The 17,128-nt window shown below is 40.1% G+C and overlaps 1 protein-coding gene across 1 annotated transcript in view; it reads left to right on the forward strand.

Moving 5' to 3' along the window:
- Positions 1-17,128, forward strand: part of LOC124717352 (E3 ubiquitin-protein ligase UHRF1-like) — a 168,114-nt gene that overhangs the window by 138,801 nt on the left and 12,185 nt on the right. The window contains exons 11-12 of the mRNA XM_047244181.1: positions 7,127-7,462; positions 14,739-14,837. Of these exons, the coding sequence (XP_047100137.1) occupies positions 7,127-7,462; positions 14,739-14,837 (435 nt within the window). The remainder of the gene's footprint in view (positions 1-7,126; positions 7,463-14,738; positions 14,838-17,128) is intronic.

Consider the following 17,128-nt stretch of genomic DNA (forward strand, 5'->3'; position numbering starts at 1 on the left):
TCTGGAATATTTTGCATCTGTGTCAATTACATTTTCATCCTAGAAAATTGCACTGCTTTTTGTTTTTGGTGTGCTCATCAATACAAACAAACTGAGGTGACAAGAGTCATGGGATAGCAATATGCGTGTATACAGATGGTGCTAGTATCACCTAAACAAGATAGAAAAGTGCAATGCATTAATGGAGCTGCGTTTTGTACTCAAGTGATACACGTTAAGAGGTTTTTGACATGATAATGGCTGCAGGAATTATCAGACTTGGATGCGGAATGATAGTTTGAGCTAGATGCATGGAACATTTCATTTTGGAAATCATTAGGTAATTAAAGATTCTGAGAATATTCACAGTATCGAGAGTGAGCCAATAATACCAGATTTCAGGCATTACCTCTCACCACAGACAATGCATTGGTGAGTGGCCTCCACTTAGTGGCCAAGAGTAGTGGCTTTTGTGAAGACTTTTCAGTGCTAACAGACAACTGTCCCTCCATACAATAACCACAGAAATCTATGTGGGACGTACAACGAACGTAGAATGTAGCTGTTAGGAAAGTGCAGTGAAATTGGGCATTAATGAGCTGTGACAGCAGACAGGTGACATGAGTGAGTTTACTAATAGCATAACATTGCCTGCAGCACCTCTCTGGGCTTTTGAAGATATTGGTCGGACCCTAGACAACTGGAAAATGGTGGCCTGGTCAGATGAATCCCAAATTCAGTTGGTAGGAGCTGATGGTAGGGTTAAAGTTTGGTGCAGGCCCCTTGAATCCATGAACCGAAGTTGGCAACAAGGCACTGTGCAAGTTGTTGGTGGCTCCATAATGGTACGGGCCATGTCTACACGGAATGGACTGGGTTCTCCGGTCTAACTGAACCAATACTGTGCAAGTTGTTGTTGGCTCCATAATGGTATGGGACATGTCTACACAGAATGGACTGGGTTCTCTGGTCTAACCGAACCAATCATTGACTGGAAATTTGTATGTTCAGCTACTTGGAGACCATTTGCAGCCAACAATAATGGAATTTTTACGGTTGACAGTACACCGTATCACCAGGCCACATTTGTTTGCTATGGCTTGAAGAACATTGTGGACAATTTGAGCAAATGATTTGGCCACCCAGATCGTCGTACATAAATCCTGTCAAACGTTTTTGGGCCATAAATGAGAGGTCAGTTTGTGCATAAAATCTTACAAGAGCAACACTTCCGCAGTTATGGTCGGGTATAGAAGCAGCATGGCACAGTATTTCTGCAGGGGACTTCCAATGACTTTGAGTCCTTGCCGCCTTGAGTTGCTGCCCTATGCTGAGCAAAAAGAGCACCAACATGATAGTGGGAAGTATCACATGACTTTTGTCACCTCAGTGTGGGCTATCTGATGTGTTTATTGCATGCTCAGTGTGGAGCAATGACACCACCAGTAGTGAAAGCACCACCCATCATAGCGCAAGATCTTAATTTAGATAAAAACATTGATGCACCAGGAAGCAACAATAACTCAAACACTTGTGAAATCCGGACATGGGTGTGAGTGTTATTTTTAGCATAAGTTAGTTTAAGTAGTAAGTCTAGGGACCACTGGCCTCAGTAGTTTGGTCCATTAGGAATTCACACACATTTCAATATTTGAACTTGTGAAATCTTTAGTAATATTTGGCATTCTTTTATTGGTACACACACTCTGTGGTTGAGAATCAGTGGCAATTGCTAATAGTTGGAAACATTTTGGGCGGAAAGTCTTTTGTATGCCCCACTTTCAGTCCTGAAAGCACATGAAGCGCTGTACTGCACATAATAATGGATTTAACAATGATACACACAATACTGATATTGTATCTGCTTTGCTTTTGGGAACTGAAATCCTCTATCGTAAGAAATTAGTCAGAAACATGTCCTAGATGACCCAGCTCAAAGTGCAGTTAAGCACAGTTTATTCCATTAGAACTGACTGTAGATTAGATTCAGATATTTTTCTACGGGAGAGGTTTGCCAAGGGTATGACAAAATATAAAAAAGGGTGAAAAAGCAATAACTTCTAATTTTATGTAGCATAAAGTTTAAAAAAACACGTAATTATAGTGAAATGTTTAAAAAAAATATGTAATGATAAATTGAAATACATTGTAGTTGATGATATAATTCATGAACATTTACATTTTTCACATGCGTAGAAGTGAAGGAAGAAAATATATAATTACATAAAAATCTAGCTTCTAGTAATAAATTTTGACTATGATAACACACTGTTCTGTAGTAATGAAGCACTCCATTACTTACCACACAGAAACAGATGAAAGATTTACCAAAAATCAGAAGTAGTGGGTATTTCAAAAGTTGCATTTTTTATGGGATACTCTTCATATTTAATTCCTAGTACACAGGCTACCTTTGTTAAAACACCTTTAATATTTAAAGGCAATTTACAGTTAATGTATAATTTTACAAGCACAAAATAAAATATCAGTAGTAAGATTCTGAGTCCACTATATGGTCAGTAGCAACTTTCCTTTTCATAATATTGTTACATTCTCGAATTTTCATTGTTTGATATCAGTAGTGTGCGTGTGCGTGTGTTGATGGCTGATGATCCCTTCAGTGTAGATGCACCCTAAACTGGAACACTTACTGGAATCGGCAAGATACTGTGAGTAGTGAAGTTAACAATCAGGGGCACTACGTCTGCAGTTTGTGGTGTAAGTTGAGAGTAGTTTGGGTTTGATGGGATATGTGATAGGGTAGTCTGTGCAGGTGAAGTGACCACGTTGTCTGGATGGTGTAGTGGTTAGCACAAGTGCCTAGTAAGCAAGAGATCCGGATATGAATCCTGGTCTTGCATAAATTTTCAATTTGCCTCATTGATATAAATCAATGCACATTGGCAGCTGATGTCTTTAATTCTTTTCTGTCTTGCTCAGTAGTCAGTATTTTTTCATTTGCTATTTCCTCCTCAAAGCATTTTACTTTGTAATTCACTTCCCATTCAATAAGCTGATGTTCTATGGAATTTACAGCACAGCTGACAGATGTCTCATACAATACTTTCTGATAAGAATACAGATAGGTGTGTTACATAACTCAACAAAGGCAGAGAAGATATTGCTATCTGGAAAGTGAAAGAAATCGTTACTGGAGTTACACATAGTTCACACACTGCTCAACCACTGTTTCTCATATGTTATGACCTCCCAGTCAATATGCAACAAGCAGAGATCATGTTTTTTTGCAAGTGATCAGGTGCGTGTATTGTATAGTACAGTGTCTTTGTTTCGGACATGCATGTCTGAAAGAACAAACACCATACCTATATATCTGACAGCATATAGATCTTTCATTGCAAATGTACAGAAATGTCTGATGTATCACATAAAGACAGTAGGGCTGCAAACAAAGAGGAAGAGTAGTTGTGGACTCTACTTTCTAGTGTGCAGCATTTGGAAATTTGGGTCAGACAGGAGACGAGCTCAGGTAGCTGAAGCAGTAAAGGCAAATGCTTGTATAAAGCTGGAAATCCAAGTTCGAATCCTGCTCCAGCACAAATTTTCACCTGTTGCTAGTGATTTATTTCAGTGCCCCAGTGCAGCTATAGCCAGAAATTTCTTTCATCAAATGTGTGTTAAATAACAAGAAAGGTTAACAGTTGTGGCCTCACATAGGTTGTTGCTAAACAGAATAAAATAATTGATTATTGCAGTGCAAGCAGAGTATTTGCAGGCATTAACAAATGTCAACTAAAGACGTGTTGAGCAGCAGTGATGATGTTAATTGGAGGTAAGTGTCAACGAAGTAAGTTAGAAGAAATTTGTAAAAGAGATGACAGGGAAATGAAAGAAACATGTTGACATTAAAACAAAAATTAGAATTAATTAGAAGATTTGAGGAGAGGGAAACTACTGCAAGACTTGGAACGCAGGTTGTTGGAACATTAAAAAGAATAAGCAGAAAATCCAGAATTTTACCAGGAAGTGTAATTCTAGTTGTGGACCATCTGCATGGAAAAGAATGAAGAGATCTACATCTGATGAATCATATGCTGATCTCTTGCAATATTTTAGCCAAAAGCAAACATAAGGTGTCATTGTTTCAGGCACAAGCAGGTGTGCCAAAAAAGCTGAATTTTTTCATGGAGCTCTAGGATTAGAGGCAGAATTTAATGCCACGTCTTGATGGTTAACCAGACGGAAACAATGGGACTCACAAACTTACTGTGCAAGGAGAGTGGCTTAGTTCAAATGCTGTGGCAGCTGGTTCCTTCTGGGAAGAGTTACAGGAATTTATGAAAGGAAATAATTTCACATCAGATAATGTTTATAATGCCGACAAAAGTGGTCTATATTGGAAATGTTTAACAACCAGCACTGACGATTTAAGAGTGAAGTTGGTGCTCCCAGATGTGTCATCTAAAGAATGCCTAATAGTTTTGTGCACTGCTAATGCTTCTGGGAATCACAAAATGAAGCTACCAGTGATTGTAAAACAAAAAAAATGCCTGAACATGCAAGGATATCAGAGCTAATGATCTTCCTGTGCACTATTGCAACCAAAAAGGAGCAGGGGTGAACAGTCAAATTTTCAAAAACTGGTTCTACAAACATTTTCTACCATAAGTTTGGCGATTTCTAGACGAGAAAGGTTTTTCACAGAAGGCTGTTCTATTGCTTGATAATGCTCCTTCACACTCTATGAGAAGATTCTCACAATTGATGGTGGTCTCATTCTAACAAAGTTTTTCCCTCCCAGCATGACTGCCACTGTGCAGCCAGTGGACCATGGCGTAACTGCATCGGTAAAGCAATAGCCTACTGATAATGCTAGTGGGTGAAGATGATTTGGTGCTGTTCTAGAAGAAGTTGACAATTCTAGATGCCATTTGTGGAAATTTTGATGTCTGGCAGGAAGTCAGACAACATAATACTAGTTCAGTCGAGGAAAATTCTTCCCAGATATTGAAGGAAGTGATTTGCAAGATTTCCATGATGAAGAAATAACAAATGCACAAGTAATGGATCTGGCAGCAGTTTTAAATGGTTTTGGTGAAGAAAACTTGAATGATTGAATATCAACACATGTGAATCCAGCTTCCAGTACAGGAGTGATGCCAAAATTGTGACTGCTGCTTCACAAAAAAATAAAAGAGAAAAGAATGAATGTGGAAGTGATGATGAAGAAGTGACCTTGTCAGTCATTGTACTGCATTTCAGTATGTTGGTACTCTTCTAGATTATATGGACTAGAGGAAGTCTCTATAGAGTGGTATTATTGTTGCAAGAAAAATTCAAAACACCTTGCAAGAAAATGTCGACTTCTGTCAGAGGCAGACCAACATCACAGATTATTTTAAGAAATAAACAGGCCTGCAGTATCTACGCACAGAAGTTGGATTAACTTTTGAACAAAGAATATATGTGTGAAAATAACTAAATTATTTGTGTCTTTTCAATTATTTGTGCATATTCGTCCCCAGATTATCCCGAACAGTCAGCTGTGTACTGTGTATAGCAAATACTCGTGGTTGGTTAGCAACTCCATATCACATTATTCAATGTTAAACGTAGCATAACTGACTTTATTCAATTTTTATTTGCCACAAATGGAACTGCGATAAAACTAGTCAACATAGGAACTTTATAATGCTTATCAATGCAGTCCTAACATTAGTGAAGTTACAATCTTGCATTTATTAAGTTACCGAAATCTTTTTTAAAAAACATGTACACGAATAGGACAGCGGAGAAACTCTCGTGCTGGCAGTACTTGTGGAATAATCTTTGGTTTGGCCTCATTATTCAATAAATAATTTGTAATTATTTATTTGACAATAATAGAAATATACAATATTATGAAAAGGATATAGCGGAGATGCTGAGTCGCAGATACGCACAAGAAAAAGACTGTTAGAAAATGTGTGTGTGTGTGTGTGTGTGTGTGTGTGTGTGTGTGTTGGCCGAAAGCTCATTTTCTGACAGTATTTCTGCTCTGTGTCTCTGTGATTCAGCACCTCACCTACATGGTGAGTGGCAATTACCCTTATCATAATATTGTACGCTTCATCCTGGATTTTCCATTGTTGAATTATAGAATTAATCTGCCAGGAAGTGTCATATCAGCGCGCGCGCACACACACACACACACACACACACACACACACACACTGCTGCAGAGTGAAACTTTAATTCTGGAAACATCCCCCAGGCTGTGGCTAAGCCATGTTTCTGCAATATCCTTTCTTCCAGGAGTGCTAGTTCTGCTAGGTCTGCAATAGAGCTTCTGAAGTTTGGAAGGTAGGAGATGAGGTACTGGTGCAATTGAAGCTGTGTGGATGGGTCGGGAGTCGCATTTGGGTTGCTCAGATGGAAGAGCACTTGCCCGCAAATGGCAAAGGTCCCGAGTTTGAGGCTAGGTTTGGCACACATTTTTAATCTGCCAGAAAGTTTCTAGTTTCAATAGAAATACAGTTATTCACTAGCTGACGTCAGACGTGATACAATAGTGTCTCGTGTGAAAATACTTGTCTGTATAGTGACAATGTTAATAACTTAATTAATAATAATGTTGTGCACATGTAATAATTTTAGTGAGATCATTTCGCTTCTTTGTTTTCGACACTGTCTTTAGGTTTTTGTAGGGTATCTATAAACATTTTTAGTGAGTGTATTAGGTTTCATTTTTAACACTGTTTCTGTCAATTCCGCCCCATTCCCGCAACTACCATGACAGCACATTCTCCTCTTTGGGATTTACAAATCACTGAGCCACTGTAACCTGCTGTGTGGCCCTCTCCAACTGTTCACAGCTTGCTGCAGTGGCCCGGTTACTCTACCCGGCCCCATGTGTGACTTGCCTGGTTCATCCACATCTCGGCAACTAGCCAGCCGTACACCGATTGACCAAAAATCTGTATTTACATACAAATCTTAGCGGACATGCTGGTTGTAATGTCACACCTGATACCAAAATGCTTAGACAATATTTGTAGACAACGTCCGAAATTTTATCAGGGGTGTACTTTTTCACTCTGTATGTGATTTAAATCACCATCTGCTGTGGTGGTGGTGGTGGTGGGGGAGTCTGGAGTAACCCTTTATACGTGTAATCTAATAAACTCGAATTTACTTTCTGTTGCAGTATCCAGAAAATTACAATCCGACACTGTCCGAGAAGAAGTTGGAGAAAAGTTCCAAGAAGTTAGAAAAAAGTTCCAAGAAGCCGATAGAAAAACCTTTGACGAATGAGACTGAAGAAAACAGTTTGCATATAAGTATTAAAACTGAACTGTCTGAAAATTATGCAAGCGTAGAAGAAAGCCACATGATGGATGAGAATGAAGAAGACAGTTTGAATAAAAGGATTAAACCTGAACCGTATGAAATTGATCCAAGAATAGCAGACATCATTGCTAAAGATGAGCAAAATGAGGAGCTGTGGCAGCACTGCAGCTTTTATGTTAGAGATGGGAAGATGGTAAGGTCTAATGTAGCACTCTGTCACGTCATTTGTTAACACTGATTACCACGTGTGCCACTGAACTGCCTTCACTGTATACAGTTTTTGTAATCATGTATGAATTGTAATAAAACTGCTCTTGTTCTGGGAATCTGTTTAGGTACCAGGTGCTGAAATTGTAAGTACACTGGTGAAAATGGAAAGTGTTACAGTTGAAGCAGCAGTCTGATATTTCTGAGATTTTGTGGAGTCGTTCATCACACGGCAGGTGTTGCATGATTAAATTGCCTGTATTCAATGTGGCATGAAAGCAGGCAGCTTTCAAATGTCATCTTGAGGAATCTCTTGCCATTTCTGAAACACTTGTTGTATAGATTCATAAAAATTGCTGGCTGGAGGCTAGTATGAACTTGTCTTCCCATTGCATTCCAGATGTAGTCTTCTTCTTCATCTTCGTCTTCATCTTCAGCGTTTCCTGTAGGAGTTAGCCATTTTCGATCTCCACAGGCCTCTTTTGTTCCAGCCACCTGGTTCTAGATTTCAGTGTTCCATTGATTCCCTGTGTGTATTTTCGCTGTCATCTCTCCTCATTATTCTGGGTGCCACCCAGTTTAAAATCTTCTGTGGGAATTCTCTCTACCTACTGTTAATGCTGAAGCATTCTTCTTCCCCAAAGGTTTTGTTACGCAGCATGTTATCTCTGTTTGTCTCCACACTCCTTTGTTTCATATCCTATCTTGTCTCAGTAACTGTGGACATCTTCTCATTTCGTCCATTTCCACTGTTCTGATTTTCTCCCTAACTTTCCTTGTTTGAGGCCATTCCCTACAGTACTAATTTCTCCACCACACTGAATTATCCTTTTATGTAAAGGAAAGTTGACCCTCACCATATAGCGGAGATGCTGAGTCGCAGATAAGCCCAATAAAACGACTGTCACAAATAAAGCTTTTGGCCTTCATCAGAAATAGATCTCTCTCTCTCTCTCTCTCTCTCACACACACACACACACACACACACACACACACACACACACACACACACACACACGCACGCACGCACGCAAACGTGCACGCACAAACTCACCTCATACATACGACTGCAGTCTCAGGCAACTGTAGCCACATTGACACACAGAGAAAAAGAGAGAGAGAGAGAGAGAGAGAGAGAGAGAGAGAGAGAGAGAGAGTGTTGTCTGTTTTTGACGAAGGCCTTATGGGCCGAAAGCTTTATTTGTCACAATCCTTTTGTTACGCCTATCTGCAACTCAGCACCTCTGCTATATGATGAGCAGCAATTTTCCTTTTCATAATATTGTTGCATTCCATCCTGGATTTTCCATTGTTTGAATTATTATTTTCTTAGTGTCTTGCCAAATATTATTATTCCATGTTATATCATGCAAAGCTTTGGTAACACACTTACCTGTTGCTACTCTGAAACTAATATCCTCATCCATGCACCAGAGTTTCCTGTTATTGCTCCCAAATATTTGTAGCTTCTGCAGGGTTCTGTTTCCCTTCCTCCATATCAATTTTCACCAAATCATGTCCCAAACACACAAACTCTGTCTTCTCCTGAATTATCCCCAAATCCCATTTGCTATACTCTTCAAGCTTTCTGGGCATTTATTTCATATCCTCTTCATCTTGGAAGACTATTACGTGCGATCCTCAAGTAAAAGAGAGTGGAGAGTATTGTTACCGATGTTTATTCCCACTGCTGAGTATTTGCTATACCAGCCATTCATTACCTGTTGCAAATAAATGCTAACCAAAATAGGTGACAATCCACAATCTTGTTTTAGGTTTCTGTCAACAAAGATGTTTTGAGATAAAGTTGTTTTGCATTATAAACATTACTTTTGTGTTGTTGTGTAACTTTTTAACAGATTAATTCATTCTTCTCTCACATTAACCTTTTAATTGCTTCCCATAATTTCATTCTGTGGACATTGCCATACACTTAGGTCCTCAACGAAAAGCAGAAGCATTGAGTTGTCAACAGGCAACTCGCACACACATAGGTGTGCATGCGCACACACTTAGGTGTGCATGCATGCGCGCGCGTGCGCACGCGCCCACACACACACACACACACACACACACACACACACACACACACCTCTGTTCGCCCATGTAGGGGGTTAGGTGTACGTATACTTTTTTTTTTTTTTTTTAGCTCGTCAGAGAATAATTCTGAAAACTAGCAAGTTTTCTTTCTTTTGTGTGTGCCTATTATTCCTTACTTATCACTGGCATCTGGAATTTTTTGAAGCTGTGCATGCCTTTTCTATGGAGGGAGCATTGTCTCGCTGTCAACAATGCCCCAATGCTATTGGTCACGCACTGAGTTATTGTGAGAGAGCCATAGGGCTTCACCATGCAGTGGTTACGCACAGCTGCATCTCAGGTAAATAGTATGAAGCACTTCTTACAAAGTTTAAGTAAGAGTTGAAGTGTTATTTTGGTTTCTAGGGGAAAAGTGTTCGAATAGTTCAGTTATTTTGTGGAAAGGCTTGCAGGATCACTTAAAGCGTTTGTTAATGATTCTATCAACAGTGCAGTATTTATACGGGATATTCAAAAAGTGTGTCTGCAGTGCTGTATGATTGTTTGTCGCACGTGCCGTATGCTGCAGTGAATATACCGAAATGAAACTCGGTGAAATACAAGTTATTAATTTATTGAATATTCATTTTTACTGAGGTAAACGAAACAGTGGAATGTTGGGAGAGTCCATTTGTAGGGAAGTAATCCAGGCAGGCGAACAATCGTACGGCACGTGCGGCTAACAGTCATACGGCACTGTGGAGAGACTTTTTGAACACCCCATATTAGGTGACTAGTTTCGAACCTTACATATTCATTTTCAAGCCTGGCTTGCTAGTCGCCTAATATAAATACTGCAGCTGTTGACAGAATTGTTAATAATCACTTTAAGAAGTTTAATAACGTTGCTGGTTCCTGTCAACAAAATGTTGAAACTGAAGGAATATGCTGTATTAGTTATGAAATTTATGATGGAAGAAATATTGTGTTTCGTAATAAATAACTTTTGTGGAGGAACATATTGATAGTAAAATGTAAATGAAAAGGCTTCCATGATCAGTGATTATCTCTTTAATTAATGTGGAAACAATATAGAAATTCTTACTTCTGTGTGAATTTGAAACGAGCTTAACTATTAAGAGAAGACTGGAAGAATTTAGCCATTGAAAGGGAAGTGTGTGGCATACAAAATGGACAGTAAAACAATGTAATTTCACCCGTAGTTTGAAATTCTCCATCTTCAACTAAAAAAACATAGTATTTGAAAAGTAGGACACATGTTTGTATAAGGCAAATGGTCAGGTTTGTTTCGTAACCTAGTGTGTTATCTCAGTAAAGCCACTGAACTCTTGTCGAATAGCTTCAGGAAACGCTGTATATCTTCTTACTGTAACAACAGACAAGATGAGTAATATTGCAACCTCAGTCTTTTTTCCTTCTTTCATTTCCACAATGACAGCCACTAGGAGGTGGTGTGTTTTCTCGAGTGTTTGGTCTCCTGATAGGTTCTGGCACTCATAGAATATCTAGATAATTTTTGCTGTGGCCGCAATGTTGTAGAGCTTCCAGTGACACCAGGAGAATTTTTTCATTATAATATAAATAATAGTAACAGTAAATCATGTCAGGATATTACATACTCATAACACAGCTTGCCTAGTGTTGTATGTAATCACTGGCTAACTGCAACTAACCTAAAAACATGATTATAACTGTAATGAAAACACTGGCCAATGAGGGAAAACTTTTTATAATAATGTGATTAATTCTTTTGGTTTTTAGTGTGTTGAATGCTAGTTGTTGTTGTTGTTGTTGTTGTGGTCTTCAGTTCAGAGACTACTTTGATGCAGCTCTCCATGCTACTCTTGGTGTGCAAGCTTCATCATCTCCGAGTACCTACTGCACCCTACATCCTTCTGAATCTACTTAGTGTATTGATCTCTTGGTATCCCTCACCAATTTTACCCTCTGCGCTGCCCTCCAATACTAAATTGGTGATCCCTTGATGCCTCAGAACATGTCCTACCAACTGATCCCCTCTTCTAGTCAAGTTTTGCCACAAATTCCTCTTCTCCACAATTGTATTCAGTATCTCCTCTTTAGTTACGTGATCTACATCTAATCTTTAGCATTCTTCTGTAGCACTACATTTTGAATGTTTCTATTCACTTCTTGTCTAAACTGTTTATCATCATTACTTCACTTCCATACATGGCTACACTCCGTACAAATACTTTCAGAAAGATTTCCTGACACTTAAATCTATACTCGATGTTAACAAATTTCTCTTCTTCAGAAACACTTTCCTTGCCATTGCCAGTCTACATTTTATATCCTCTTTACTTCGACCATCATCAGTTATTCTGCTCCCCAAATAGCAAAACTCACCTACTGCTTTAAGTGTCCCATTTCCTAACATAATTCCCTCAGCATCACCTGATTTAATTTGACTACATTCCATTATTCTCATTTTTCTTTTGTTGATGTTCATCTTATATCCTCCTTTCAAGACACTATCCATTCCGTTCAACTGTTCTTCCAGGTCCCTTGCTGTCTCTGACAGAGTTACAATGCCATGGGCAAACCTCAAAGTTTTTATTTTTTCTCCATGAATTCCTACTCCATGTTTTTCTTTTGTTTCATTTAGTGCTTGCTCAGTACATAGATTGAATAACATCGGGGATAGGATACGACCCAGTCTCACTCCCTTCCCAACCACTGCTTCCCTTCTGTGCCCCTTGACTCTTATAACTGCCATCTGGTTTCTGTACAAATTATAATAGCCTTACGCTCCCTGTTTTTTTACCCCTGCCACCTTCAGAATTTGAAAGAGAGTATTCCAGTCAACATTGTCAGAAACTTTCTCTAACTCTACAAATGCTAGAAACATAGGTATGCCTTTCCTTAATCTGTCTTCTGAGGCAAGAGTCGTATGGTCAGTATTGCCTCACATGGTCCAATATTTCTAAAGAATATAAACTGATCTTTCCCGTGGTCGGCTTCTACCAGTTTTTCCATTAGTCTGCAAGGATTCGTGTTTAGTATTTTTCAACTGTGACTTATTAAACTAATAGTGCAATAATTTTCACCTCTATCAACACCTGCTTTCTTTGGGATTGGAAGTGTTCTTCTTGAGGTCTGAGGCTATTTCACTTGTCTCACACATCTTGCTCGCCAGATGGTAGAGTCTTGTAAGGGCTGGCTCTCCCAAGGTTATCATTAGTTCTAAAGGAGTGTTGTCTATTCCTGGGGCCTTGTTTTGTCTTAGCTCTTTCAGTGCTTTGTCAAACTCTTCACGCAGTATAATATCTCCCATTTCATCTTTATCTACATCCTCTTCCATCTCCATAATATTGCCCTCAACTAAATCGCCCTTGTATAGACACACTATATACCTACTTCCACCTTTCTACCTTCCTTTCTTTACTTAGAACTTGTTTTCCATCTGAGCTCTTGATGTTCATATAAGTGGTTCTAGTTTCTCATAAGGTCTCCTTAATTTTCCTGTAGGCAGCATCTATCTTACCTCTAGTGATATAAGCCTCTACATCCTGACGTTTGTCTTATAACCATCCTTGCTTAGCCATTTTGCACTTCCTGTTGATCTCGTTTTTGAGATGTTTGTATTCCTTTTTGCCTGCTTCATTCACTGCATTTTTACATTTTCTCCTTTCATCAATTAAATTCAATATCTCTTCTGTTACCCAAGGATTTCCACTAGCCCATCTCTTTTTATCTACTTGATCCTATGCTGCCTTCACTATTTCATCTCTCAAAGCTACCAATTCTTATTCTACTGTGTTTCTTTCCCCCATTCTTGTCAGTCGTTCCCTAATTATCTCTCTGAAACTCTCTACAACCTCTGGTTCTTTGAGTTTATCCAGGTCCCATCTCTTTAAATTTCCACCTTTTTGCAGTTTCTTCAATTTTAATCTACAGTTCATAACCAATAAATTGTGGTCAGAATCCACATCTGCCCCTGGAAATGTCTTACAATTTAAAACCTGGTTCCTAAATCTCTGTCTTACCATTAAATAATCTAGCTAGTATGATAGCAAAAACCTATTTCACCCACCATTTTATATAATAAAGACTCAATATAGTATTTTAAAAACTTCATTTTTAGTGATTTCAATTTAATCACATGCTAGTGGTTATTAAACTTTCCTATTATGCACCATTGGCATTGCTGAGGTGATGTGGCTTGCAGGTCTCAACAGTACAAATAGCTGCACTGTATCTGCAACCACAACTGAGGGATATCTGTGAATGGGCCAGACTAACCAGTCATTCCTGAAGAGTGGCAGCAGCCTTTACAGTATTTCCAGTGATATGAGATGATAATGCCTCTTGTTTTGTCAATTATACTATTTCTCCAGATCTACACATGTCCTGGTACCCAGCAAAATCCCACCCCATCTGCCTTGGTTTTGGATCTGCTGTAAGGCATCTTTGATGCTCCAAATCATGTTTCCTACTGGATATATTTGTTGTACCATTTGCAGGCCACTGAGAGGGTCAGTGTAGATGAGAAACTTCGTACTGCAAAGGTGTCCCGCTGTACCATTGCCTGTAGGACTCTCTATGCTTTGACATCATAATTTGTTAGTTCTTCTGGGAGGCAAACTCTGAAGACCCTACCGAGGAAAACAGCTTAACGAGCAGATGTATTACCCTGTGTAGATCCATCTGTAGCTTTCTCTCGTATATACATGTGGGAACAATAATAGCCTTGTAACATTCTCTCAGAATACTCCAAATGTGACTTTTACATCTGACAACTTCACACCATTAAGAATGACATGCTACATTCTGCCTTGTAGGACATTTTGGATCCACTCACAAAGCTAGTCTAATATTCCGTAAGCTAATATTTGGTTCACTGCAGAATATTATTTAAAGCCTTCTGGGTTTGAAGGAATAGAATATCAACCTGAATGCTGTTGTCTGCATATCTCCGGATCTTGTGGACGAATAGAGCAAACTGTTTTCTAAGATCTCCATTTTTGGAATCCTTGTTAATACTTGTAGAGAAGTTTTTCTTTCCCTCTGTCATTTGGTTTTATACTTTTCCAACGTATACTTCCTCCGCCTTTGTGGTTCTTCTCTCCAGTTCCATGAAAACTGCCCTCTTCCTTTACCACATCGTGCCTGAATTGTTTCATGTTTAGTAATCTCCTCCAAGAATATAGACCTCACTGCATTTTTATTTCTTGAATCTACATTTGTGCTTTATTTTGCAGAAATACCTCAAAGCTATTCAGGAGAATTTTACGTGCATCTGTTGCCAAGAATTGTTGTACCTGCCAATAACGACTCCGTGCAGCCACAATGTATGTTTGGTAAGTGACAAAAAGATTATGGTGGATCAGTTAATTCTTTTCATTTTCTGTCTATGGATTCTCTTCACAATATGTATTTATGGTGTGGTGCAAATCAGTTGATTTACAAAAATTTTTCATTTTTCTCATTGAGTTTTAGAAATTATATTTAACTTAAGACTTTATATGCAAGGAGTGTATGGAAATCAAACAATGGAAAATCTAGGGTGGAATGTAACAGTAGTAGAGAAGGAAAGTTGCTACTCACCATATAGCGAAGATGCTGAGTTGCGATAGGCACAACAAAAAGATACACACAATTAGAGCTTACGGCCATTAAGACCTTTGCAGCAACACACACACACACACACACACACAATTTGCACACATGTCTGCAGTCTCAGACAACTGAAATCACACTGCGAGCAGCAGTGCCAGTGCATGATGGGAGTGGCGACTGGGTAGGGGTAAGGAAGAGGCTGGGGTGGGAAGGGGGAGGGATAGTATGGTGGGGGTGGCAGACAGTGAAATGCTGCAGTTTAGGCAGAGGGCAGGAGAGAAGGTGTTTGGGGGGGGGGGGTGGGGGGGTGGTAAGTATCAGAAAGGAGAGAAATAAAGACTGGGTGTGGCGGTGAAATGAAGGCTGTGTAATGCTGCAGTGGGGACAGGGAGGGGGCTGGATGAGTTAGGACAGTGACTAACGAAGATTGAGGCAGACCAGGAGGGTTACAGGAACATAGGTTGTATTGCAGGGAAAGTTCCCACCTGCACAATTCAGAAAAGCTTGTGTTGAAGGGAAGTATCCATATGGCACAGGCTATGAAGCATTTGCTTCAACTGGTCCTACTCAAGCCAACAAGCCACCTTCCTAGATGTTGACCCCCACCTCAGAGATGGCTACATCAGAACCTCCGTCCATATCAAACCAACTAACCACCAGCAATACCTCCACTTAGACAGCTGCCACCCATTCCATACCAAGAAGTCCCTTCTGTACAGCCTACCCACCTGTGGTTGTCACATCTGCAGTGACAAGTAGTCCCTCTCAAAATATATTGAGGGTCTCACTAAAGTCTTCACTGACCATAATTGTCCTCCCATCCTTGTACAAAAGCAAATCTCCCATGCCTTACCTTTCCAGTCTCCCACCACCTCCCAAAGTCCCACAGTCCAGCCACAGAGGAGCATTCCCTTCGTAACTCAGTACCATCCAGGACTGCAGCAACTGAATTACATTCTCCGCCAGGGCTTCGATTACCTCTCGTCGTGCCCTGAAATGAGAAATGTCCTACCCACTATCCTTCCCACCCCTCCCACAGTGGTATTCCTCCGTCCACCAAACCTACACAATATACTTGTCCATCCTTACACAATCACTGCTCCCAATCCCTTACCTCATGGCTCATACCCCTGTAATAGACATAGATGCAAGACCTGTCCCATAAATCCTTCTACCACCACCTACTCCAGTCAGGTCACTAACATTACCTATCACACCAAAGGCAGGGCTACCTGTGAAACCAGTCATGTGATCTACAAGCTAAGCTGCAACCACTGTACTGCATTCTATGTAAGCTTGACAACCAACAAGCTGTCTGTCCAGATGAATGGCCACCGACAAACTATGGCAAAAAAAAAAAAAAAAAAAAAAAAAACAAAAACAAAAAAAAAAAAAAACAAGTGGACCACCCTGTTGCTGAACATGCTGCCAAACATGATATCCCTCATCTCAGTGACTGCTTCACAGTGACTACTTCACAGCTTGTGCCATATGGATCCTTCCCTCCAACACCAGCTTTTCTGAATTGTGCAGGTGGAACTTTCCCTGCAATACATCCTACGTTCCTGTAACCCTCTTGGCCTCAACCTTCGTTAGTCACTGTCCTCACCCGTCTAGCCCCCTCCCTGTTCGCATTCCAGCACTACACAGCTGCTATTTCACCACCGCACCCAGTCTTTTAATTTCTCTCCTTTCTGCTATTCCCCTCCCCCCCCCCCCCCGCCCCCCCCCCACGCGCCTTCACCTTCTCTCCTGCCCTCGATCTAAACTGCAGCACTACATTGTCCTCCACCCCCACCAAACTATCCCTTTCCCTCCCCGCCCCAGCCTCTTCCTTTCCCCCTCCCAGCACTGGTGCTGCTGCTTGCAGTGTGGTTTCAGTTGTCCGAGACTGCAGACATGTGTTCAAGTTGCGTTTTTGTGTGTGTGTGTGTGTGTGTGTGTGTGTGTCTGTGTGTGTGTGTGTGTGTGTGTGTATTGCTGACAAAAGGCCTTAATGGCTGAAAGCTATAATTGTGTGAATCTTTTCGTT

This window comes from Schistocerca piceifrons, chromosome 9, assembly GCF_021461385.2.
Source record: "Schistocerca piceifrons isolate TAMUIC-IGC-003096 chromosome 9, iqSchPice1.1, whole genome shotgun sequence".
Classification (NCBI taxonomy): Eukaryota; Metazoa; Arthropoda; class Insecta; order Orthoptera; family Acrididae; genus Schistocerca; species Schistocerca piceifrons.